The sequence below is a fragment of the Bufo gargarizans genome, chromosome 3 (genome assembly GCF_014858855.1).
Source record: "Bufo gargarizans isolate SCDJY-AF-19 chromosome 3, ASM1485885v1, whole genome shotgun sequence".
Taxonomy (NCBI): domain Eukaryota; kingdom Metazoa; phylum Chordata; class Amphibia; order Anura; family Bufonidae; genus Bufo; species Bufo gargarizans.
Genome location: NC_058082.1, coordinates 259,272,047 through 259,299,694, shown reverse-complemented (window position 1 = coordinate 259,299,694; position 27,648 = coordinate 259,272,047). Strand labels below are relative to the sequence as shown.

Genomic DNA, 27,648 nt, shown 5'->3' with positions numbered 1-27,648 from the left:
TGCTAAAAATTCATTTTCAGAGCACCTTCTACCAATGGTCCCTGAAACACAGAGAAAACATGGATGCCATCCACGTTGTGTCCTTGGTTTTCACAGACCCATAGACTCTACAGGTGTGTTTCGTCGGCAACACAGACCAAAATAGAGCATGTCTCAGAGTCAGTGGAAAATCACAGATGTGTGAATACACGCATTAAAATCAATGGGTACTTGTGCTGTCCGTGGAGAACAGGGACAGCACACTAGGTGAATCACTGACATCTGAATCAGGCCTTAGACTACTCTGTTCAAACTGTTCTTTGGTAGTCTGCAAAGCTGGTGGCCATCTTACAGAAATGAAGAGGGGACTGACAAATAGAGGAACTGCACCTGAAAGATTAAAAATGAGGGCACCAGTCACGGGCGGACTGGCCATAGACCCTACAGGGAAAGTTCTCGGCGAGCCGATGTTCATTGGGTTGCTTGAGCCCTCCTCACAGCCATCAGCTGGGTACATAACAACCTGATGCTCCAAGGGTAAACGTAGGGAATGTCAGGTTTTTATGTACCTAGTGGGCGGCTGCAGGTGTCCTCAAATGGCTTTCAGCTCCACCACAAAGGGGCTCCTACTAGGGAGGTATTATGTGCTGCACTATGGTATTTGGTTCTGCTGGGGTGGTATTATGTGCTGCACTATGGTATTTGGTTCTGCTGAGGTGGTATTATGTGCTGCACTATGGTATTTGGTTCTGCTGGGGTGGTATTATGTGCTGCACTATGGTATTTGGTTCTGCTGGGGTGGTATTATGTGCTGCACTATGGTATTTGGTTCTGCTGAGGTGGTATTATGTGCTGCACTATGGTATTTGGTTCTGCTGGGGTGGTATTATGTGCTGCACTATGGTATTTGGTTCTGCTGGGGTGGTATTATGTGCTGCACTATGGTATTTGGTTCTGCTGGGGTGGTATTATGTGCTGCACTATGGTATTTGGTTCTGCTGGGGTGGTATTATGTGCTGCACTATGGTATTTGGTTCTGCTGGGGTGGTATTATGTGCTGCACTATGGTATTTTGTTCTGCTGGGGTGGTATTATGTGCTGCACTATGGTATTTGGTTCTGCTGGGGTGGTATTATGTGCTGCACTAATGCATTGCTGACCCTGTCTCATTGATTTGTCTCTGCCTACTTGTGTTGGCCTCTCCTCCTGTCAATTTGGACCCACCTAAGATATAGGACCCCCTGGCACCAGGTATTTTAAAGATGTATTATACACTTTTTATGAATTTATTATTGTGAACCGTAGATTCGCTTAAAGCCCACAATGTTGTCAAACCAACTCATAAGAGAGCGTACCTCTGTCGGCCTCAACAGCACTGTCCTGGTAGTCATATGCTGAATGTAAGCAGTGTTTGTTGTCAGCAGTTGCTCCGGCGGGGGGAGCAAGCAGAAATTAGTTTATTAGCAGAAATACCTTGCAGATCTTGAATTTGTATCTGACAAGGTCAGGGGCGGATTGGGATTTAAAAGTAGCCCTGGAAAAAAAAAAAAAAAAAGTGGCCCTATGTTGCGGGCGGGCCCAGATTGAGAGAAGGTGGAGTAAACATGAGTAGGCGGGACCAGAAATACCAAGAGGGAGCAGTATATGATGCAGCAATTTTTTATTTGGCTCAGTGCAGCACAATATACTGCTCCAGAAGAACCAAAAACCTCTCTAGAAGCCGCCCCTCTGTGGTGCCCAGGGCTAACTGCTATGTCCTGCCCTCCTCCTCCACTTGTCTCTAATTAAGATATGGAGAAAGGGGATGAAGACTTAAAACAAAGGCGACAGCAGAGAGCCAGCCCTACGTTCAGCATTCTGACTGGTCTTTCAGCCTTACCATACATACAGAGGAGTGCAGCTTCACATACCTCTCACATCCAGTGACGTCTCCTCTGATGTAGATATTCTCTTTCCTCATCTTCTCCGTTAAGACCAGACAATACATGATGACATCTTCTAGTTGTGTTCTATCTCTGCAGAGTTTGACACACAGATATCTTAGAGTCCTCAAATTTCCATCATCCTCCCCACCATGGTGCCCCAACATTGTCATCCTGCTGCTGCCCCAATGCCCCCAAATAGCATACTGTAAAAATAATCATGCCCCCTATAGTGCCCCCAATAACAAAAAAGTGCTGCCTATAATTCCCCCCAGTAATAATAATAATGCCCCCAGAATTAAAAATGCCACCTTATGTTATAATGATGCCCCCAATATTAATATTATGTATTGTATTGTGTCTCCAGTAATAATAATGCCCCATATTGTGCCTCCAGTAATAATGATGCCCCACAGTGCCCTCAGTAATAATAATGTCCTTAGTAATGTCCTCCCCTTGCCCTCCAGTAATGCCCCCCGCCCCAGTAATATCCCTATGGGGCCCCCTGTAATGCCCCCCCTGCCCCAGTAATATCCCCATAGCAGCCACAGTAATGCGCCCCCCCCCCCCCGCCCCAAGTAATGTCCCGATAAAGCCCCCAGTAATTTTCCCCCTGCCTCCAGTAATGTCCCTATAGCTCCCCCAGTAATGTCCCCCCTGCCCCAGTAATGTACTTATAGTGGTCACCTTAATGCGCTCTGCCCCCAAATCCCCTTATTGTCAAATGGCTGGCAAAAAAAACTCACCTGAGTGCAGTTCCCCGCATACCCGCGGCAGACTCTTCTGGCCTGTGTCCTGGAGCAGGAGGGGTAGGGAGGACGTCACAGCGCCAGTCTCATTGACGCTGGGAGTGGGAGGAGCCACAAGTCCTTGGAGGGCAGAGTAGTGATCTCTGTCCTGCTGTCCGGTGTCAAAGGACCTGACAGCAGGAGATACAGTGGTGGGTGCATTATTAGAGGCGGGGGGGGGGCAATGGGGCAAAATAATAAGATTACAGCAGGGCAGGTGGCGGTCGTCACCCTCAATACAGTACACATTGCAGCCACCAGCAGCCCCGCTGTGATCTCATTATCACGACAGTGACATGCTGGCGGCTACAATGTGTATTGTAGTGAGGGCGACGGCCGCCACTTGCCCTGTTGTAATCTAACCTTCCTGACACAATGTGTTATGATGCTGGCCCATAGCATACTTTAGGCAATCGGCCCACCGGGAAGTTTCCCAGAGGGGTACATTGCCAATCTGCCCCTGGACAAGCATCTGCAGGGGAGGGAGGGGTAGATATATTACCAACAACCTATCATTCCAATGTGACAACTAAACCTTGCCCAGGGTGGGAAAGATTTCACATAAATTGCATCATGCGCCCAAATGATTGTAAGAAAAACTGTCGTTTATACATCTCTATTTTAGGTTTAAGCCTCAAAAGCACTGTTGTTTTATATGGGTGTCATGCATTCCTGATTATGTAATAGCAGTTTTTTTTTTTTCTAATAAATAAAACTGTAGATTTTCAAAGAAAAGATATATATTGTACATGCCTACAATATGAATTTCAGCTTTTAACAATGTAGGATACGGACAAATAAAACTGGTATTAAGGTATAGATGGAAAGCATGCACTTACCTGCACAACCTCACTTCTCACACCAGTTGTATAGAGCCAGTCACGGACTTTAGGATAGCTGTTCAGCTTCTGCGTTCTCTCGGGATGAGGCACTTGGAGCTTGCACTGAAGCTGTTTACTGATGTATTTCATCAGCTTGGCCTGCAAGGATACAAGAATAGCATCAGTATACAGCAGACAACAAGTCGAACCAGCCATGCTGCCTGGAAATAAACGTATAAAATCACAGGAAAATGTTATACAGTATATGGCCTCATGCACACGACTGTTGTTTCATTCCGCATCCGTTGTTCTGTCTTTCGTGATTTTCTGCGGACCCATTGACTTTCAATGGGTTCGTTGAAAACTCGGCTAATGCACCGTTTGTCATCCGCATCCGTGATCCGTGGTTCCAGGCCGTCAAAAAAATATAACCTGTCCTATTTTTTTCAAGTCAATGGGTCCGTGAAAAAACGCGGAGGCACACAAGATTGTCATCCGCGTCCGTTTTTTTCCTATCATTTGCATGGCAAACTTGACTTAGACTTTTTTTTTACTTTCCTTAATGTCTGGTGATCCTCCAAAAATAAAGGAAGACACACGGAAACATAAACCGAAACGGATCACGGAACAACGGAACCCAATTTTGCGGAACGGAACACAACAACGGTCGTGTGCATGAGGCCTATGGAGAACATTGGGAACTGGTACTCAGACCTGGGCTCGTCTAACCTCTCCACAGCCACTTCTGGTCACAGGCATGAAAACGGTCTGAGAGAGAAGGTAATCTTGGTACTCATGTAAATCAGAATTGACCTACCGCTTTTTGAATGACACTGCAAAAATTAAAAGTGATTTCTGACTCCTTTAGGAAAGATGGCCCCTTTAGGTGCCCTCACATGCAGCAGATTATGTGAAGAAATTTATGCAACTGAAAATCAGCCCCAATGAAACGTCATTCACTTTACAGAGGACCTGTCACCACAAAATGCAGTACACGCGGCAGGCAGCAAGTCATAGAGCAGGAGAAGCTGAGCTGATTGATATATAGTTTTATTGGAAAAGATTTAGTAAAACTTGTCAGTTATACACTTATATATCTGCTCTCTCTGAGCTCAGTTGTAAAAGGGGGGCATCTCTTAGTGATTGATAGCATTCTCTGTATAAGGGTGTATACAGAGATAGCGGTCAGTCACTGATAGCTGTACACCAGGGAGGTGTTATTCGTGATTGATAGTATTCTCTGTGTAAGGGTGTATACAGAGATAGCGGTCAGTCACTGATAGCTGTACACCAGGGAGGTGTTATCAGTGATTGATAGTATTCTCTGTGTAAGTGTAAATACATAGCTGTCAGTCACTGATAGCTGTACACAGGGGAGGTGTTATCAGTGATTGATGGCATTCTCTGTGTAAGTGTGTATACAGAGATAGCTGTTAGTCACTGATAACTGTACACAGGGGAGGTGTTATCAGTGATTGATAGCATTCTCTGTGTAAGTATTTATACAGACTTGGCCGTCAGTCACTGATAGATGTACACGAGGGAGGTATTATCAGTGATTGATACACAGAGAGTGCTAAGTGTGTATACAGAAATAACTGTCAGCCACTGATAGTTGCACACAGGGGAGGTATTATCAGTGATTGATAGAATTCCTTCTGTAAGTGTGTATATAATACATAGATAGCTGTCAGTCACTGATAGCTGTACACAGGGGAGGTGTTATCAGTGATTGATAGAATTCCTTCTGTAAGTGTGTATATAATACATAGATAGCTGTCAGTCACTGATAGCTGTACACAGGGGAGGTGTTATCAGTGATTGATAGAATTCCTTCTGTAAGTGTGTATATAATACATAGATAGCTGTCAGTCACTGATAGCTGTACACAGGGGAGGTGTTATCAGTGATTGATAGCATTCTCTGTGTAAGTGTGTATACAGAGATAGCTGTCAGTCACTGATAGATGTACACGAGGGAGGTATTATCAGTGATTGATAGCATTCTCTGTGTAAGTGTGTATACAGAAATAACTGTCAGCCACTGATAGTTGTATACAGGGGAGGTATTATCAGTGATTGATAGAATTCCTTCTGTAAGTGTGTATATAATACATAGATAGCTGTCAGTCACTGATAGCTGTACACAGGGGAGGTGTTATCAGTGATTGATAGCATTCTCTGTGTAAGTGTGTATACAGAGATGCTGCCAGTCACTGGGGAAGCCACCTATGTGCTATCCGTCTTTCACAGATGTAAAAACTAGACTTGGTCACATAAACAACCAAGGCTACACATGCTTGATCTCTTTTCACAGACACATCTCAGGAGAACATCCATACAACAGCAGGCTTCTTGAACCACTCAGGTCAGAAACTGTTATCAAAAAGCATCAAGCATGGTAGAGGCATAATATGACATTGCCACCTGGACATATTAGGAATTCTGAACAGGACCAAGAAAGAGCATTCATCTGTCCACTGGAGATGGAGTATAATCAAGTTACGTAGGAAGATAACAATCAAGAACCCAGAAGGAAACCTACATCTGAACAAACGACTATTTTTGAACTGTCCTAGTCAAATTCCTGACTTGAAGCCACAGAAAAGCAAGGACAGGACCTGAACAGAGCAGATCGTACACAAAAATGTATCTTGTTGAATTTAAAGGTGAATTCCTATCTAAGCCATTCTCAGTTGGGGTCCGAATACCTGTTCTACGTAGCAGCCAGAGTTGGCTGGGGTTACGGAAGCGGCTGAGTGAGCAGTGGTATGCCATGTCTGCAGATCCCATTTGCTTCTATACAACCAGCATAACACAGTCCTCTTAAGGCTGGTTTCACACGGGCGTTGCGGAAAAATGTGCGGGTGCGTTGCGGAAACACCCGCGATTTTTCCGCGCGAGTGCAAAACATTGTAATGCGTTTTGTACTCGCGTGAGAAAAATCGCGCATGTTTGGTACCCAAACCCGAACTTCTTCACAGAAGTTCGGGCTTGGGATTGATGTTCTGAAGATTCTATTATTTTCCCTTATAACATGGTTATAAGGGAAAATAATAGCATTCTGAATACAGAATGCTTAGTATAATAGCGCTGGAAGGGTTAAAAAAAAATAAAAACGTTAACTCACCTTATCCCCATGATCGTGTAGTTCCCGGTCGGTCTCTTCTTTAGCTGTGGGCTTGGGCTGAATGACCTTTGGTGATGTCAGATCACATGCTCCAATCACATGGTCCATCACCATGGTGATGGAGCATGTGATCTGACATCACCACAGGTCCTTTAGTCACAGCTAAAGAAGAGACCGACCGGGAACTAGGCGATCATGGGGATAAGGTGAGTTAACTTTTTTTTTTTTTTTAACCCTCCCAGCACTATTATACTAAGCATTCTGTAGTCAGAATGCTATTATTTTCCCTTATAACCATGTTATAAGGGAAAATAATACAGTGAATAGACTGTCACCTAGAACCCATGCGTGAAAATCGCACCGCATCCGCACTTGCTTGCGGATGCTTGCGATTTTCACGCAACCCCATTCATTTCTATGGGACCTGCGTTACGTGAAAAACGCAGAATATAGAACATGCTGCGATTTTCACGCAACGCATAAGTGTTGCGTGAAAATCACCGCTCATGTGAACAGCCCCATAGAAATGAATGGGTCAGGATTCAGTGCGGGTGCAATGCGTTCAACTCACGCATCGCACCCGCACGGAAATCTCGCCCGTGTGAAAGGGGCCTAACTGTCTCCGTTACCACAGACACCTTTGTATGAAACGGCTGATATGGGAATAACCCTTCAAATCTGCTTTGGATTTAAGACTACATGTGGCTGCAAGAGAGGATCATCCAGTGGACCTACACTCAATAATGGGCCCCTAATACAAACAGGTCCAGCAGAAGACAGCCCCATTTAAATGTAACTTTGGCAACAGTCATTTGATGCTAGTTGTATGATTAAGTTTAGAAATGCCCTTTTAGGCCTAACTAGTATGCAAAGAGGTATCTCCAAAGGAAAGAGAACAATCTCGCTAGCGCCACCTTATGGAAGTGGCTCCCTATGAGTCAAAATCCAACTTTTTAACAAGCCTTGGAATATGAAAAGGGAAGATGCCAATATTCAGGGATCCACTTCCAGAAGGTGGTGCTAGGTTCTCTTTCCCTGGGAGATACCTCTTTGCATAATATTTTCCCATGGAGCATTGCCAATAAGTCTCCATACCATGGAGGACTTCCAGTAAGTCTCCATACAGGTCTGGTCTCTTTAAGGAGAGCCAGTACCCTACTTAAGACCTTACTAATGATACCTCAATTCTGAACAGGCAGATGGTGCATGCTCAAAATCATGTCCTCCAGTGGAATCAGGGAGCCCCAGTTTCATACTGGTTGATATGAGCTCTGGACAACGTCCTAAAAAATGCAATTATAATTCAAAAATGGTTATATTCATTGAATGTGACATAAGCAATACTTGGGGAGATGGTCAGATATTTTCTCACAGCACTGTACATATCATGTACCTTGTAGGAATAATTATTTTACATTGCCATAATGCAGAATGTCACCTCAGTGGGTTGAACAAAAAGGTCTCCATGGAAACAAAGCTTTTGTTTAGTTTTAAACCATTAATGTCAAACGCAAAAATACATTTTATCCTCGCTATAAATAAAAAGTCAAATCCCAAATGCACTCGAACAACTGGTACCAACTGCATTAAAGTCTAAGGGTACTTTCACACTAGCGTTGTTAGAATCCGGCAGGCCGTATACAAACGGAAAGCTCTTTTTTCCGGATCCGTTAGACGGATGCGGTGAAATACCGGATCCGTTAGACGGATGCGGTGAAATACCAGATCCGTCATCGTACGAAATACCGGATCCGGTATTTACATTTTTTCAAGCTCAAAAGAGAAACCTGCTCCTCCTATATCCCGGCGCATGCGCAGACCAGAAAACTGGATCCGGCGATGCAGCAATTTCTGGAACACTTGGTACCGGATCCGGCATTAATATATCTCTATAGAAATTAATGCTGGATCCGGAAAGTGCGGTATTGTTCTGTGATTTTGAACGGAAAAAATACCGCAGCATGCTGTGGTATTTTGTCCAGTCAAATACTGTACAAGGGACGGAACAGAAGACATCCTGATGCATACTGAACGGATTGCTTTTCATTCAGAATGCATTAGTACAAAACTGATGCATTTTTTCCGGTATTGAGACCCTTTACCGGATTTCAATACCGGAAAAGAATAACACTAGTGTGAAAGTACCCTAAGCCTTTCAAAGTAATATCTCATGGTCCTCTGATCTCACTGAAGCACTGCACCGCCTCCTATGGCTGTATGATGGAAAGTTATTTTTATTCATCTTTCCTATGTTTCAACACCTTGCAATTTTCAAGATTTCTGCTTGCTGTAACTGAATGAAAATATTCCGGTTTCTATCCAGAAAACCATTACAAACCGAACCCATTTGTAACAATCACATGAACATTCTTATGAAGATGTGCAAGCAGTTATTTAAAGGGAACCTGTCACCTGCAAAACGCATATTAAACCGACCCCAGCGCCTTACAGGATCCCCCAGTGTGTTGCTAATCATGTTTTTCTTTCCTCTTTGTGTTTCTTCATACTCGTTGAAAACGCTGTTTTAATGTCGGTTGGCGCTGTCTCCGAGTCAGGCTTGAAGTCAAGGGGGCAGCGGCCTCCTTGCTTCAAGTAAAGCTAAGCCCGCCCCTTGCCCCTCCTCTCTACAATTAGATGGACATGCTGCTGTAAACGCGCTCTTCTATCGCATGCGCGGCACGCTGCCTGTTACAGCGCAATCCTCACTCGTCTGCATTTTGCTGACTGCGGATGCGCCGGACAGTTCGACCGCGCCCGGCCGTCACGCTGTAACAGGTAGCGTACCGCGCATGCGCTAGAAGAGCGCGATCCCGGCATCACGTCCATCTAATTGTAGAGAGGAGGGGTAAGGGTTAGGCTTAGCCTTACTTGAAGCAAGGAGGCCGCTGCCCCCCTGACTTCAAGCCTGACTCGGAGACAGCGCCAACTGACATTAAAACAGCGTTTTTAACAAGTATGAAGAAACACAAAGAGGAAAGAATCACATTATTATGACCACTTCCTACTTTCGAGGTGGGCAGCAGTTGTGTGTGCTGAGCTAGCTTGGTAGGTATATAAGGTGCATGATAGGCTGTGTGCCCACATATCCCTCGTTGGGTAAAAGGGGCAATTTATAAGAGTTACAAAAAAGGGATCATTATTGGCTTCAGGGCCAAGGGTGGAAGTATTTACTGAAACTGCGCAGTTTATGAACTGTTCTTGTGCCACTGTAGTGAAAATGTATCGTGAGTGGACAAATGGCACCATGTGGAAACTGTGGAGCACCATATACCATTGATGTGAGAGGTGAACGTCAGCTATGAAGGTGCGAAAAAAAACAACATTTTAGGGTGGGTTCACATCTGCATTCTGGATTCCGTTATGGCTTTATAACATGGTTATAACGGAAAATAACGGAATCCATAAGACGTAAGTCAAAACGGAAACCTTTATGAGGCATTCCGTTTTGATCCGTCTTAATAGAAGTCTACGGGAATCATAACGGATCAGTCTGGTTCCCGTTATGAGAGATGGAAAATAAAGTCCTGTCGACCGGACTTTTTTCTCCGTTCTGCATAACGGAAATGAAACGGATCCGTTATGATTCCCATAGACGGAATGCGTTTTAAAGGCTTCCGTTTTGCATTCCATCATAATACAAGTCTATGGGCAGCATAACTGATCCGTCCTTCCGTCTTATGGATTCCGTTACTTTCCATTATAACCATGTTATAATGGAAAGTCATAACGGAATCCAGAACGCAAATGGTCAGTAGTCGCTCATATCAGTGATTGCTTAAACGATTATCTGCTGGTCTAGATCCACCTTAAGCATGGCTCCAGATTCCTCTGACAGCCTACCTGCAGTGATGGCCAGTTTGCAGTGTTCACCAGCGAACACATGCGGGCTGCCATCTTTAGTAAGGTAGACTCACCCGTCCGGCGATGCACAGGTAAGCCCTTACCTGTGCCGGGAGCCAGGTCTAAAACAAATGCAGTCACCGGGAGCAGGCAGTTCAGAGAACAGCCCAATGAAGGCCCCCGGCGTCTGGTGACTGCATTTGTTTCAGACCGGCTCGTGGCGCAGGCACAGGTAAGGACTTACCTGTGCATCGCCGGACTTGTGAGTTAAGATGGCAGCCTGCATGTGTTCGTTGGTGAACACTGCCTACCAGGACCTTATTGAGTCATTCCGAGCCCGTCTAGCTGCTGTCCGTGCTGCACATGATGGCAACTCTGGATATTAGCTGATGGTCATAATAATGTGACTTGACTGTGTAGGATGTTAAGGAGATGAAAGGGTCAGTATTGCTAGAAAACTGAGCACAGACTGTTATAGAAGAAAACCAAAGAGTGCTCACTAATATGCGTAGGAGAGTTGGTTAACTGGGAAAGTTGGAAGGAGAAGTTAGGAAGAGGAACAACTCCGCCGCCCCATTCACTTCAATGGGAAGGCTTCTTCCTGTTCAAGCGATTAAGAAGGAGCCATCCCATAGAAATGAATGGGACGGCTTAGGTGTGATTACACCTGCTCACTGCTGCAGTAGCAACGGTGAGCAGATAAACAGTGAAGAGAAGGTTGCACTTGTACGAGTGCGGCCTTCTCTTCACACAGCTGATGGTGCTGGGAGTCGGACCCCACAGATCTGATATCGATGACCTATCCTGAGGATAGTTCGCAAATAAAGACCGGCACTCGCTGATGATTATTCTTGTAGATTTATTCAGTCGCATGACGCATGCGTTTCAGCAAATCATATGCTTTCATATTTGCTGAAACGCACACGTCATGTGACTGAATAAATCTACAAGAATAATCATCAGCGAGTGCCGGTCTTTATTTGCGAACTATCTACTGGTATATGCAGGGCCGGTGCAAGGATTTTTGCCAACACAAGCGAAGCTACATTTTGGCACCCCATCCCCCCCCCCCGCCACGCTTCTCCTCTGTGTGGTCCTGGTATCTTCTCTCTGCTTCAGACAATCGTTGGTTTAAGGACCATATTTTTCGCCCTCTAAGACACACCTCTGTTTTAGAGGAGGATAATAAGAAAAAAATATTTTCCATTACACCTCAGGTCAGACCAGCAATTAGACCCCCAATGTTAATCAGACCTCAGCTCACAGCCCCAATCAGACCCCCAATGTTAATCAGACCTCAGATCAGAACCCCATGTCAGACATCATCCCCCAGCCATCAGCCCCCAATGTCAGCCATCAGACCCCCATGTCACATTTCTCCCCCTCCATGTCACATTTTTCCGCCCTCCCCCAGGGTGCGCCCTAAGGCGGCCGCTTGGTCTGCCTTATGGTAGCACCGGCCCTGGGTATATGCTGTAAATAAAAAAGATCCTGCGGTGTATTTTTTTGTTTTTTATTTTGTTTGCTTTTTTTTTGCCTATATGAAGATAAATATAAAGGAAACACTAAGAAACTGAATTTGTAACTAAAATTGGAGCTACATAAAGTACAACTCATCGCACAAAGCAAAGTCTTGTGAACAAACAAAAGTTATTACCAACAATGCCAAGATGAAGAAAATAAATAAATGTTCTGGTCCTCAAGGCCAAAAGCTAAAGCTTTTACAAGAAGCCAATACTGAAGTTTGGTAGCTATTTAGGGCTCTTTCACATCTGCGTTCTTTTCTTCCGGCATAGAGTTCCGTCGTCGGGGCTCTATGCCGGAAGAATACTGATCAGGATTATCCTAATGCATTCTGAATGGACAGTCCGTCCTTCAGGATGCATCAGGATGTCTTCCGTTCCGGAACAGAACGTTTTTTGGCCGCAGCAAATAGCGCAGCATGCTGCGCTTTTTGCTCCGGCCAAAAATCCGGAACACTTGCCGCAAGGCCGGATCCGGAATGAATGCTCATTGAAAGGCATTGATCCGGATCCGGCCTTAAGCTAAACGTCGTTTCGGCGCATTGCCGGATGCGACGTTTAGCTTTTTCTCAATGGTTACCATGGCTGCCGGGACGCTAAAGTCCTGGCAGCCATGGTAAAGTGTAGTGGGGAGCAGGGAGCAGCATACTTACCAACCGTGCGGCTCCCGGGGCGCTCCAGAGTGACTTCAGGGCGCCCCAAGCGCATGGATCACGTGATCGCATGGATCACATGATCCATGCGCATGGGGCGCTCTGACGTCACTCTGGAGCGCCCCGGGAGCCGCACAGATGGTAAGTATACCGCTCCCCGCTCCTACTATGGCAACCAGGACTTTAATAGCGTCCTGGGTGCCATAGTAACACTGAAAGCATTTTGAAGACGGATCCGTCTTCAAATGCTTTCAGTACACTTGCGTTTTTCCGGATCCGGCGTGTAATTCCGGCAAGTGGAGTACACGCCGGATCCGGACAACGCAAGTGTGAAAGAGGCCTTACTCATGTAGAACCAAACTTTAAAATGTTTTTGAGTTTTCAGTTTTAAGATATTCAACAGCTGTCAGTGCAAGGAACCAAACTTGGCAGTACTCACTAAACACAGACCACATGTTGGGATAGGAATGCGAATCTCATGACACCAAGACCACTGTGATGACTATGTAAGTTTCCATAGCATCCAACCATCGAATACAATGGGGGAGGTAGAAGGGTTATAGACGTATTAAACATACATGTTATCATTTCCAATTACATCTTAGTGACCAAGAATAAATGTGTTGAAGACTTTGTAGCCATTGAACAGAGAAGAAATAAAATATAAAGTAGGGCCTCATGCACACGGCCGTTGTTTTGGTACGCATCCGAGCCACAGTTTTGGCGGCACGGATGCGGCCCCACTCACTTGAATGGGGCCGCAAAAGATGCGGACAGCACTCCGTGTGCTGTCCGCATCCGTTGCTCCGTTCTGCGGCCCAGCAAAAAAAATATAACCTGTCTTATTCTTGTCCGCACTTTGCGGACAAGAATAGGCAGTTATATCAAAGGCTGTCCGCGGTGTTCCGCAAATTGCGGCACGCACATGGACACCATCCGTGCTTTGCGGATCTGCGATTTGTGGACCGCAAAACACGGAACGGTCGTGTGCATGTAGCCTAACAGTGTAGTAATCAGATCACATAGCAAATATATCGATCAACTTCTAGTAGCAATAACTGAGGAATAGAACAACACAGCGTTATATGAAAAGATGCTCTAGAATCCTTCTTGCTTCGTAAATCAGACAGGTCCTCTTCAAGAATAATGGAGGATATGTTGTACTAGTGCATACAAAAAGTAGAAAATGTATCATAGGAACAGATAACTTATGTTGTGACCCAATGGCAGCAGTGTTGTTAACAGTTGCCACACTATTAGTGGGACATTTATCCTTTGTTTGTTTTTTGTGTCAGTTTTAAAGGGGTTTTCTCGCATCAGACATTGGTGTTTGATAGGTGCGGTTCCCACCTCTGGGACCCGCACCTATCTTTAGAATGAAGAGGAGGGTGCACGGCAAGGTGGGACTCACACCTATAAGACATTGGGGGCATAGTGATATGGCCCCAATGTCTGAGGTGAGACAACCCCTTTAAGTCTGTCTTTGCTTTGTGTGCCTGCCCCAAATTTATGAAATGGTGCACCTTAATAATATATTTGGCATATTAAAGGGCATCTGTCAGTAGATATGTAGCTATGAAACTGGCTGATCTGTTACATGTGCGCCTGGCAGCTGAAGACATCTGTGCTGGTACCAGGTCCATATGTGCCCGCATTGCTGAGAAAAATGATGTTTTAATATAGTGAGCCTCTAGGTTACAGCTAGAGGCTTAGCTTCCAGCTGAGGGCTCATGCACACGAACGTGGTTTGGTTCTGCAATTTTTTGCGGACCCATTCACTTCAATGGGGCCCCAATAGATGCAGACAACACTCTGTGTCCTATTATGGGCGTCCCGTTCTTCTCTGCAAATTGCGGAACGCACACGGGCGGGGGCCGTGTTTTGCGGATCCGCAATTTGCGGACTACAAAACAGGGCACGGTCGTGTGCATGAGCCCTAAGCCTCTATGGGAACATGGGACCAACACAGATGGCTTCAGCTGCCAAGCGCATGCTTGGAACAGGTCAGCCATAGGCACAAATCTGCTGACAGATGCCCTTTAATAATATATTTGGAGTGAGTGCGATGTAGTTTACACCTATATGTGTAAGAGTACATTAGGCGGTTGCCTGGCAAGGGTTTTTTTGCGACCTTTGCAAAAGTCGCACATAGTGAATGCACCATAATCCAATCTCACTTTTAGCTCTTAAACACAGACCACTTTGAAAAGTGTTGAGGATCACAAAATGTTGCAAAAATTGGACCAAATGTTGCAGAAAACTCTGCAATCGGCATCACGTGCAACATTTTCTAGCCAAAAGACTGACATACCTGTCTGATTTGATAAATGTCCTCCTTTGCCTTTACCAGTCAACAATTTCTAGCATTGCTTTCTTGCTTTAACAGAGGTATGGGGTGAATTTACCATCCCCCCCCCCCCCCGCCAGTTTTCTGGTGTAAAAAGGTCAGAAATACCATGTTTGAAAGTGTTTAAACACCACTTGCGCAAAAAAAATTGCGCAAGTGGCGTTTCTCTGCAGACCATGACACATTCCTGAAAAGAGGGTGTGCAAGGAGAGGGAGTTTTCTGGTGTAAAAGACTGAAATCTGTGCCAGCTAGGGACTGGCCCAGATTTGAATTTAGGCACAAGGACTGCCGAAGTTGTGCCTAATTTATGACGAGGCGTGAGCTCACCTTTGGGGATATCATAGACCAGCATAAAAGGCTGGTCTATGATAAATTCCCCACAATAAAAATCCTGAGATGAATGGAGCAGAGCAGTTAATAACAATGTCTGAATTCTTCATGGGAAGTTCCTTGGAAACCTTGGCAATCAAATTGCAGAACAAAATTTCTGAGAAGAGAATGACTCTAGATGATTCAATGACGCAAATAAACTGCATAAACATCTGAGAACTCAGACCACAAGCAGACACCGCTTTCCTGAGCCTCTGAGATATCTGAAGGCCCACCATGAATACCATATACTGTATAACATATCCATAGCAAACAACACCATACAAATCTGGGAGAGCTAGCTGAGGGAGGGCAGGTGCCTCGGCCCCTCCATCTCAAGTTCACCTCTTAAGCCATGTATCTACAGTTGCAAGAAAAAGTATGTGAACCCTTTGGAATGATATGGATTTCTGCACAAATTGGTCATAAAATGTGATCTGATCTTCATCTAAGTCACAACAATAGACAATCACAGTCTGCTTAAACTAATAACACACAAAGAATTAAATGTTACCATGTTTTATTGAACACACCATGTAAACATTCACAGTGCAGGTGGAAAAAGTATGTGAACCCTTGGATTTAATAACTGGTTGAACCTCCTTTGGCAGCAAAGCAATAACTTAAACCAAACGTTTCCTGTAGTTGCAGATCAGACGTGCACAACGGTCAGGAGTAATTCTTGACCATTCCTCTTTACAGAACTGTTTCAGTTCAGCAATATTCTTGGGATGTCTGGTGTGAATCGCTTTCTTGAGGTCATGCCACAGCATCTCAATCGGGTTGAGGTCAGGACTCTGACTGGGCCACTCCAGAAGGCGTATTTTCTTCTGTTCAAGCCATTCTGTTGTTGATTTACTTTTATGCTTTGGGTCGTTGTCCTGTTGCAACACCCATCTTCTGTTGAGCTTCAGCTGGTGGACAGATGGCCTTAAGTTCTGCCTCAAAATGTCTTGATAAACTTGGGAATTCATTTTTCCTTTCGATGATAGCAATCAGTCCAGGCCCTGATGCTTCAAAGCAGCCCCAAACCATGATGCCCCCACCACCATACTTCACAGTTGGGATGAGGTTTTGATGTTGGTGTGCTGTGCCTCTTTTTCTCCACACTTAGTGTTGTGTGTTTCTTCCAAACAACTCAACTTTTGTTTCATCTGTCCACAGAATATTTTGCCAGTACTGCTGTGGAACATCCAGGTGCTCTTGTGCAAACGTACAGCAATGTTTTTTTTTGGAGAGCAGTGGCTTCCTCTGTGGTATCCTCCCATGAACTCAATTCTTGTTTAGTGTTTTACATATCGTAGATTCGCTAACAGGGATGTTAGCATATGCCAGAGACTTTTGTAAGTCTTTAGCTGACACTCTAGGATTCTTCTTCACCTCATTGAGCAGTCTGCGCTGTGCTCTTGCAGTCATCTTTACAGGACGGCCACTCCTAGGGAGAGTAGCAGCAGTGCTGAACTTTCTCCATTTATAGATAATTTTTCTTACCGTGGACTGATGAACAGCAAGGCTTTTGGAGATACTTTTATAACCCTTTCCAGCTTTATGCAAGTCAACAATTCTTAATCGTAGGTCTTCTGAGAGCTCTTTTGTGCGAGGCATCATTCACATCAGGCAATGCTTCTTGTGAAAAGCAAACCCAGAACTGGTGTGTGTTTTTCATAGGGCAAGTCAGCTGTAACCAACACCTCCAATCTCATCTCATTGATTGGACTCCAATTAGCTCTTGGAGATGTCATTAGTCTACGGGTTCACATAGTTTTTCCACCTGCACTGTGAATGTTTACATGGTGTGTTCAATAAAAACATAACATTTAATTCTTTGTGTGTTATTAGTTTAAGCAGACTGTGATTGTCTATTGTTGTGACTTAGATGAAGACCGTATCACATTTTATGACCAATTTGTGCAGAAATCCATATAATTTCAAAAGGTTCACATACTTTTTCTTGCAACTGTATGTACTGTCTCTTAGGGGTAGATGGAACTGGCTCAGTGTTCATGTGCGCGAGGAGTGACATTGTTACAGTTAACACACTCTCGTCACAGGTCAAGCATAGAGGCCTTCTCCAGAAAAGGGACAAACAGGATCAGCACTGTATCTACCCTGTCATATTATTTCCATGACTGAAAGTCACCCTGTACCTACCTGTATTACCTCTATTAATATGCAAAAAAGTAGGTCAAAAAGTGGTACTTATGTGTAAAAATGAAAGCAACTCAATTTAAAGGGGTGTGCAGCCCTAGTACACTGATGACCTATCCTATGGATAGGTCATCGATACCAGATTGGTGAGGGTCCAGCTCCCAGCACCCCACCGGTCAGCTGTTTGAAGAGGCTGCAGTGCTCGTTCAAGCGCCACGGCCTCTTTACTGTGTGACTGCACGCCATCTAACTTGCGAAAAGGGCGTGCCGTTGTAGTTACACTGAATGACCGCTAGTTAGACAACGTGTAGTTAAACAGTGAAGGGTGGGGGTGCTGGGTGTCGCCGGTCTAATATTGATAACCTATTCTGAGGCCAGGTCATCAATATATTAGCGCTACACAACCCCTTTATATGTAATTTTGCTACAAGATGTTGCAATGTCTTATAATGTATTTGCAAGGCCCTGGCTTATATATAAATATGTTTGCAGCTGACATGGCAATCCACTGGCATTCCACGATCGCGTCAACAGTCCTCCCCAGCTGTTAAACCACTCAAATGTCGCCTTTGCTATTGACCACAGCATTTATGGGGTTAAATGACCAGGATCAGAGTTTTTCCTGGCTGACACCGCGGAACGTTAACTGCTAGTCGCAGATGCCACCAGCTGGTGAAAGAACGGGCCACTACCGTGACATCTTAGCAAGGCAGTTAGTAGATATGACCTGCTCAGCGCAACATACTACTGTGTCCTAGGACAGGAAGAAGTTAAAAAAACTAAACACAAATTAGGCCTATCCCCAAATTACCCCCCCCCCCCCCTTCCCCACAGCAAATTCCCGAATTGGATGGGCAATTTCATAATAGGTGATCAATGTTTTCTTCACATCCAACACATTTCTAAACCATATTTCCCAGAAATTTCGGCGTACATGTTAAATTTATCCCGTTGTAACATTATCCGCACATAAACAGGCTTTCGCAGGCAGCGCTCATTACAGAAGATCTGCCACATCATTTTGTCTTTATCGAAGCCACTGCACCTGTTACTCCCATAATTTATTAAGGCAAGGTGTTACTTCTAATTAACTCCGTGCTCCCTGGATAGCAGCAGTCCTGGGGTTACTAAGAAAATAATGCCATTTTCTATGGTTTATACATTTGAGTGCATAATGCGTACACTGTACCTCCATATGCCTCTGGCTTCATACAGTGCGGGGCATATACACTTTTTTCTGCCAGCATCCATACAGATTTTCTGTCTGCCCCTTTTCCAAATGTCCTCATTTCCAGCCGCAGGATCTGCATGTGGATTACTAATCGTCTGGCCGCCCATGTACTTGCTATTGTTTGACAGTGAGGATAGTGGTTAGTTATTTCATGCATTTGCTCTATAGCATTACCTCTTCATACATGACCATCTACTCCTTCCATCTGCCCAGCTCTGTGATCGAGTGTATGCTGTCTGGGAGTTGTTTGAGACCTTCTATCTTCTTTGAGCAGGACCTGCGCTGATGTCATAACGCTCGCCACGTGGTGAGCGCTATGACGTCAGCGAAGGTCCTCTTGCAGGTCCTTCAATAAGAACAAAGAAGAGGATCCCGGCTGCGCGATCAAGTGGATGGGGTGAGTAATGTTTTTATTATTTTTTAACACTCAATTGACATTATACTTAGCATTCTGTATTAAAGAATACTATTATTTTCCATTATAACTATGTTATAATGGAAAATAATAAAGTAAATGGGGTCCCGGGTCATACATCCCTCGTCTCCTTAGCAACCATGCGTGAAAATCTCACTGCATCCACACTTGACTGCGGATGCAATGTGATTTTCACACAGCCCCATTCATTTCTATGGGGCCTGCGTTGCGAGAAAAACACAGAATATAGAACATGCTGCGATTTTCACGCAACGCACAAGTGAAGCGTGAAACACATCGCTCATGTGCACATCCCCATTGAAATGAATGGGTCGGGATTCAGTGCAGGTGCAATGCGTTCACCTCACGCATTGCACCCACGCGGAATACTCGCCCGTGTGAAAGGGGCCTAAGGGTGCTACCACACGTTCAGGTTTTTAATACACTTTTGAAACAGCTCCCATCCCCTCCAGGCCAGTTTCCATCTCTGTAAACTGCTACTTGAGCAGGTGAAAAGACACAAATGTATAATCGTCAACCTGACAAATAGGTCACCTCACAGTTCTCTTAGCTTAGTTCATTGCAGCAATGCATTACGTAAAATGTTGTTTTTAGGATATGTTCTCATCTCATTTTAAGCTTGTATTACCAGTACATATGCCAAAGGTGTCCATAGCCCCCCATTAACCATATGATGGTCAAAAGAGTGTCCTTTCGGCCTCCAGTGGGCTGGTATGTGTTACCTTTATTAAGGTTGCCCACATTTGTTATAGTGATGACCTATCCTCAGGATAGGCCATCAATATCAGATCGGCGAGGGCCTGACCGCCGGCACCCCACATCCTATTTACTGTACATGGGGGGGTGAGTGTCAGATTATGGCAATGCAAAGAAAAATCTGTTATTTTCAAAGCTTTTCTTAAATATCTTTTTTTTAGATAGTAAAACACAAGAAAAATTATATAAATGTGGTATCACCATAATCATGCTGCTCTGGAAAATGAAGGTAACAGGTCAGTTTTACTGCATAAGGAACACTGTAAAACCAAAACCTATAAAACTGCCAGAATTGCATTTTTGTTTTAATTCCACCCCATTTGAAATTTGAACCAGCTTCCCATACATTATTTTCAAATGGTGCCATTAGAAAGTACAACTTGTCCCACAAAAAGCAAGTCCTTATACATTAATCTGATGGCCCTGGGCTTATACATTAATCTGATGGCCTGGGAAGGCAGGGGGTAAAAAATGATAACTAAAAAACTTTTTATACAGTTTTTAATTAAAGTCGCAATAGTCTCTACTCAAGTCAACAACTACTTGGAATTAGTCCAAAAGAGATTAGTGAATTGCACTGTACTCAATATTGGAGATAAATGAATAGTCTATACGTGAAGGCAGCAAGGTATTTTTTTGTTTATAAAGAGCTTAAGAAGTTTATGGGGCACATTTATCAAGCTCGCCTGTTTTTACGCTTTCCATTAGACAGGCGTATTTTCTTCACTTGTCTTTCCTTTGCTGACTATTAATCAAGCACTTCATAAATTAGAATAGGTGTATTGCCATAAGTCTGACCTCTAGTGGTTCTTTATCAGTACAACAGGTTCCTATTCACGGCCCCTTTCACACAAGCGAGTTTTCCACGTGGGTGCGATGCATGATGTGAACGCATTGCACCCGCACTGAATCCTGACCCATTCATTTCAATGAGTCTGTTTACATGAACGTTTTTTTTCACACATTAGTTCTGCGTTGCGTTAAAAACGCAGCATGTTCTATATTCTGCGTTTTTCACTGAGCCCTAGCCCCATAGAAGTGAATGGGGCTTCAGTGAAAAACACATTGCATCTGGAAGCAAGTCCGGATACAATGCGTTTTTTAACTGATGGTTGCTAAGTGATGTTATTTGTAAACCTTCAGTTTTTTTATCATGCGCGCGAAAAACGCATCAAAATGCATTGCACCCGCGCTGAAAAAAGTGAACAACTGAACGCAATCGCAGACAAAACTGACTGAACGCATCCGGACATAATCCGTCACGCTCGTGTGAAAGAGGCCTAAGACTGGTCTAATTAGTATGCCATAACGGTGATGTGAACCTGGCCTTAGACTGTTTTTATAACAAAATTTGGAGCAAAACAAGGCAAACCTATGTAAATAAGTTGGAAAAGAGGGGCAAAAGGGAGAAAACTTCTGAATCAGTCTAAAAAAATGCCTCCAAAACAGGCGCATTTTAAAGGGAACCTGTCACCAGGATTTTGTGTATAGAGCTGAGGACATGGGTTGCTAGATGGCCGCTAGCACGTCCGCAATACCCAGTCCCCATAGCTGTGAGTGCTTTTATTGTGTATAAAAACCGATTTGATACATATGCAAATTAACCTGAGATGAGTCAGAGCTTGAAAATATGACTCTTCTCTGGTCACACAAGTAAGATATGACTCTTTTATGTTAATTTGCATATGTATCAAATCGGTTTTTATACACAATAAAAGCACACAGAGCTATGGGGACTGGGTATTGCGGACGTGCTAGCGGCCATCTAGCAACCCATGTCCTCAGCTCTATACACAAAATCCCAGTGACAGGTTCCCTTTAAGCAGTAAATGAGACCCAAAAAATAAGACAGTCTAAAACAGAATTTTTACGCCTAAAACCAGGTGCAGGCGTATGTGCCTTATACGAATAGTGAATAGCACCAGCACTGCAGTAACCAGGCATTGCCACTACACGGTGTATTGAGCTGCGGTGCTTGTTTCCAGTGCCGCACCTAATAATAAACAGCCAATCTGATATCCATGACCTATCTTAAGAATAGGTCATAAATAAATAGTCCCTGGAAACTCCCTTTAACTCCTTCTTTCACTACACAAACTTTCACTTCATCGCCATGATTTGCACTTAAAGGGACACTGACAGGCCAAATCAGCATATTTAGTTATATATATATATACAGACGTGGACAAAATTGTTGGTACCCTTTGGTCAATGAAAGAAAAAGTCACAATGGTCACAGAAATAACTTTAATCTGACAAAAGTAATAATAAATTAAAATTCTATAAATGTTAACCAATGAAAGTCAGACATTGTTTTTCAACCATGCTTCAACAGAATTATGTAAAAAAATAAACTCATGAAACAGGCATGGACAAAAATGATGGTACCCCTAGAAAACACAGAACATAATGTGACCAAAGGGACATGTTAATTCAAGGTGTGTCCACTAATTAGCATCACAGGTGTCTACAACCTTGTAATCAGCCATTGGGCCTATATATATGGCTCCAGGTAATCACTGTGTTGTTTGGTGATATGGTGTGTACCACACTCGACATGGACCAGAGGAAGCAAAGGAAAGAGCTGTCTCAAGAGATCAGAAAGAAAATTATAGACAAGCATGTTAAAGGTAAAGGCTATAAGACCATCTCCAAGCAACTAGATGTTCCTGTGAGTACAGTTGCACATATTATTCATAAGTTTAAGATCCATGGGACTGTAGCCAACCTCCCTGGACGTGGCCGCAGGAGGAAAATTGATGACAAATCTAAGAGACGGATAATCCGAATGGTAACAAAAGAGCCTAGAAAGACTTCTAAAGAGATTCAAGGTGAACTTCATGCTCAAGGAACATCAGTGTCAGATCGCACCATCCGTCGTTGTTTGAGCCAAAGTGGACTACATGGGAGACGACCAAGGAGGACACCATTGTTGAAAACGAATCATAAAAAAGCAAGACTGGAATATGCCAAACTACATGTTGACAAGCCACAAAGCTTCTGGGAGAATGTCCTGTGGACAGATGAGACAAAAATCGAAGTTTTTGCCAAGGCACATCAGCTGTATGTTCACAGACGAAAAAATGAAGCATATCAAGAAAAGAACACTGTCCCTACTGTGAAACATGGAGGAGGCTCTGTTATGTTCTGGGGCTGCTTTGCTGCGTCTGGCACAGAGTGTCTTGAATCTGTGCAGGGTACAATGAAATCTCAAGACTATCAAGGAATTCTAGAGAGAAATGTACTAGCCAGTGTCAGAAAGCTTGGTCTCAGTCGCAGGTCATGGGTCTTGCAACAGGACAATGACCCAAAACACACCGCTAAAAACACCCAAGAATGGCTAAGAGGAAAAAATTGGACTATTCTAAAGTGGCCTTCTATGAGCCCTGACCTCAATCCTATTGAGCATCTTTGGAAGGAGCTGAAACATGCAGTCTGGAAAAGGCACCCTTCAAACCGGACACAACTGGAGCAGTTTGCTCATGAGGAGTGGGCCAAAATACCTGCTGAGAGGTGCAGATGTCTCATTGACAGTTACAGGAAGCGTTTGATTGCAGTGATTGCCTCAAAAGGTTGCGCAACAAAATATTAAGTTAGGGGTACCATCATTTTTGTCCATGCCTGTTTCATGAGTTTATTTTTTTACATAATTCTGTTGAAGCATGGTTGAAAAACAATGTCTGACTTTCATTGGTTAACATTTATAGAATTTTAATTTATTATTACTTTTGTCAGATTAAAGTTATTTCTGTGACCATTGTGACTTTTTCTTTCATTGACCAAAGGGTACCAACAATTTTGTCCACGTCTGTATATATATATATGTGTAAAATAATTTTTTCCCCTAAATAAAACCACACAGAGCTATGGGACAGGTACAAAATTGCGGACATGCTGGCACGCGAACTAGCCGTGCATGTCCACAACTCTACAGGGTAGAAAGAGGTGACAGAATCCCTTCAAAGTGTCTTCGGCTAATGTGAACTTAACATAAGGTACAGTATGCATCTTTAAAAGGCTTGTCTAAGTTAAATAAAAACTCAGGCAGTCCTTGTAAATGGTAAAGTAACACAGGAATCTATACTAACCCCTATTTTTGCCTGCTTCTTCCTGAAAGGACTACGATCATGCCCTCTTCTGTTAGATTTCTTGGCTGTAGCATTTGGGGGGGAGCAGGTACTATCTCTCTTTGAGGAGGGAGCGTCTTAATCAGCATGAGGAGACTTGTAGGCCTTACATGCTCCTCTGGAATTCTGGGAAAAAAGGGATGCAAATGAGCTCTTAACAAGATCTGCCTCTAATGACACCAGATGTAAGGCAGCTATCCTATAAGACAATGTTCCAACCTTTATATAGGCCTTGAGACATGACTCATATATGATAAATAATAATAAAGATAATAAATAAGCCAGCACCTCATCTGCAGACAGCTGTTTCCGGGTGATTGCTTGGAGAGAGAGCGACTTAATCAGCACGAGGAGACTGATAGGCCATACATACTCCTCTGGAATTCTGGGAAGAAATGGATGCAAATAGTGATGTTCAGTGCCCACAGGCCAAACCTGCAGCCAATCACTGGGCGCGGCAGTGATGCTCCATCTACTGCCGAGGCTAGTAATTGGCTGTAAGGTGAACTATGTCAGTAGCAGAGAGGACCATAGCACAGTGCCGGTAGAAGAAGGGGAGAAAAGGAGTGAGTATGGATTATTTTGTTATTTTAGATCATTTACAGGGGCTGCCTAAGTTATTATTGAACTCGGAAAACCCCTTTAAATGCCATAGCAACACCTCAGCTTACCACATAGCTGAATACTTGTCTTCCTCTAACAGTAGTCGGTTCCTGCCTGGTAATTGTTTTAAGTTTTTGATAAACATTCACCATCTCATCCATTAAGCCCTTAATAGTAATGATTTTTCTTTATTTCTATGTCAAGGATCTTAAAAGGTCATCTAATCTCGATGACGGTAAGCTGCTTAATCAGTTGCTATTCTCATGCGCTTTCACCTAGATGCTCCTTGGCCTTGAATCTCCTCCAGCACAGGCTTCAGCAACAAGACATTTCCACATGAAGAAAGAGTATGCACTGATAGCAGACAAAATAATTGGTGGTAAGAATGCAGTTGGTCTGCGTTCAAGCTCTGGGCCAGAATATATAGACGGCAGAGTTGGTGGGATTTGACTGATAAAAATAAAACAATTCCAAGAAGTCAGGACTGTGTAAAGAATATAAACTAGTTCCTCAAGTCTTGCCCTTAGCTGAACTAAAACCCTTCCCTAGACTGGTTAAAATAGAGAAATGTCTTTGAAAATGACTGCAATTACTGGAAATAAAAATGAAGCAACCATTAAACACTTCCAATAAAAGGGCATCCTGGCACACTGTATTTAAATTTAAAAAAACTGCCACCATAAAAAATCTGAGGCACAAAAGATACAGGACTAGGTGACACATCTGCACCCAATAGCAGCCTTGCAAATTTCACATCTAGGGTTATCTCTAACTCTAAGAGAAGGGAGGGAGCAGAGACAGAGTTAAACCTTTCTATGTGTGAATGTTGTGATGATATATGAAGTGATTACAATATTAGAGTGAATTGGGGAAAACTGTACAACTGAAAGGAGGGTCTAGTACCCTCTAGCCTGGATACAAGATGAGATACAGTTGGGTATGAAGGCATACAGGTTTCATATAGTATACTTTGTTACAGCTGGGCCTGTAGATCCTGCACAGTTGTAGGTTGCTGAAGCTGATGTCCCAGCTGGTTCCATAGATGGTGATAAATCTGGTGACTAGGCTTTCCAAGGAAGCGTAATCTGGCGGAGACATTCCTGGGAAACCCTTGCTCTGTGTGGGCGAGCATTATCTCGCTGGAAAATGCTAGTTGGAAGCCCTGCCAGGAGAGGCAACACATGTTCTGCACATATCGCTGAGCTGTTAGTGCCCTTTGTATCACTGCCAGGGATGACTGACTGTCGTATGTGATGGCTTTCCAGATCATCACACCAGCAGTTGGGACAGTGTGTCACTCTACAGTGAAGGCAAGGTTGAAATGCTCACTACCAGGCCTCTATACTCAAAACCAACCATCGTCGGATCCCAAACAGAACCTGGATTTGTCACTAAAGATGATATGGTTCCAGTCCTTAGCAGTCCAGGTGTCTAGTTTACAACACCACGGAAAAAGAAGACGAAGGTAGCTGGCTGTCAATGGCAGGACATATAATGGGCGCCATAATGCCAAACTTCCTTCTGCTAAGCGCCTAGAAAAGGTGCTGGCAAAGACAGGGGTGTGTAATGAAGGTGCCACCTGTGTCTGGATGGTGGACAACAAAACTATGGGAGCTTCTAGGGATTGTCGGCAGAGCAAATTATACTCAAACCCAACCATCGTCGAATCCCAAACAGAACCTGGATTTGTCACTAAAGATGATATGGTTCCAGTACTTAGCAGTCAAGGTGTCTAGTTTACAACACCACTGAAAAAGAAGACGAAGGTGGCTGGCTGTCAATGGCAGGACATATAATAGGCACCATAATGCCAAATTTCCTTCTGCTAAGTGCCTAGAAAAGGTGCTGGCAGAGACAGGGGTATGTAATGAAGGTGCCACCTGTGTCTGGATGGTGGACAACAAAACATTCTGTCCATTCCGTCCGGAACCTGCTTGCCGTGTGTGTGTGCCCTCAAATCACCACTGCTCCCAAAACCACCTAACAGCTAGGACAGAACGGCCTAGATGGTGGGCAATTCATTCAAACAACCATCCTGCCTCTCTCAGTCCAATGATGTGCCCAGTGTCCTCAAAACATAGGTTTAGATCCTCATTAAAGAGAAAATCCTGTAAAGGTCAAGTGAAATCAGCAAAAACCAAAGCACCCAGGGAACTAAGCTATTTAGTGCTAAGCTATCTAGTGTTTCCCTGTCAGTAGTTCCCATTTCTGAAGACTGCTCTCACACCTAACAGGAATAATTGCAATAAAACATTATATTGGGAAAATAATATTAATATTAATAATAACGTTAAGAGGATGGGGGAACTTCTGCCATTTTTCACCACTCTGGTCACTTTTCTAGAGGGAGCAGGACAGAACATGGCCTGACACATTCTCTATAATGTTAGCTATAAATATACTTTAATTCTGAACGCTTGGTCTGATTTCAGTCATTATCAACAGTCTCAGAGGTACAACTTCTGCTGTAAGCAATGACATTCAAACATAGGTTCTGCTGGCAGACAGCTTCCTCCTGCTCCCGTTATGCTAGTGATGTGTATGAGGGGGCTGTCTGTCTGTCTGGCTCAGTTCATTATGTAAATCATTCACCTTCTACATCATGGCTGATGCAAAGTCAGAGAGGTGGGTTGGCTTAGTTAATAAACTAAGCCAAACAGCCAGCAACCTTCATCACGTTACCAACACACTGGGATGGGAGGAAGTTCCGTGGTTCTCGAGTCTGTGTTGAAACTTCTGGGATCACATGACGGAAAATCGGGCCATCAATAATGTTTTCAGAATTACCGTCTAAATAACATTTTGTATCATCTGGCAACCCCTTTAAGTGGCAACTTTCCAATATAATGTGTGACACAGTGAAGGGTATGGTCTGGGAGGACAGGTATTTTTCCTCCCAGTGTGTGCTGCTGGGCTGATTTGCAGCCAGGTGGGGTCAAACACCGGACTAGATTTTAAGTGCCGGTCTGGATTTT

At 43.9% G+C, this 27,648-nt stretch overlaps 1 protein-coding gene across 5 annotated transcripts in view; it reads right to left on the bottom strand.

Moving 5' to 3' along the window:
- Positions 1-27,648, bottom strand: part of KSR1 (kinase suppressor of ras 1) — a 145,303-nt gene that overhangs the window by 74,712 nt on the left and 42,943 nt on the right. For all 5 annotated transcript variants that reach the window (XR_006388213.1, XM_044285112.1, XM_044285114.1 and 2 more), the window contains exon 2: positions 3,529-3,669. Coding sequence is in view for 4 of the 5 variants with exons in the window: in XM_044285112.1 (XP_044141047.1) it covers positions 3,529-3,669 (141 nt within the window). In the remaining variant the exon portion in view is untranslated. The remainder of the gene's footprint in view (positions 1-3,528; positions 3,670-27,648) is intronic.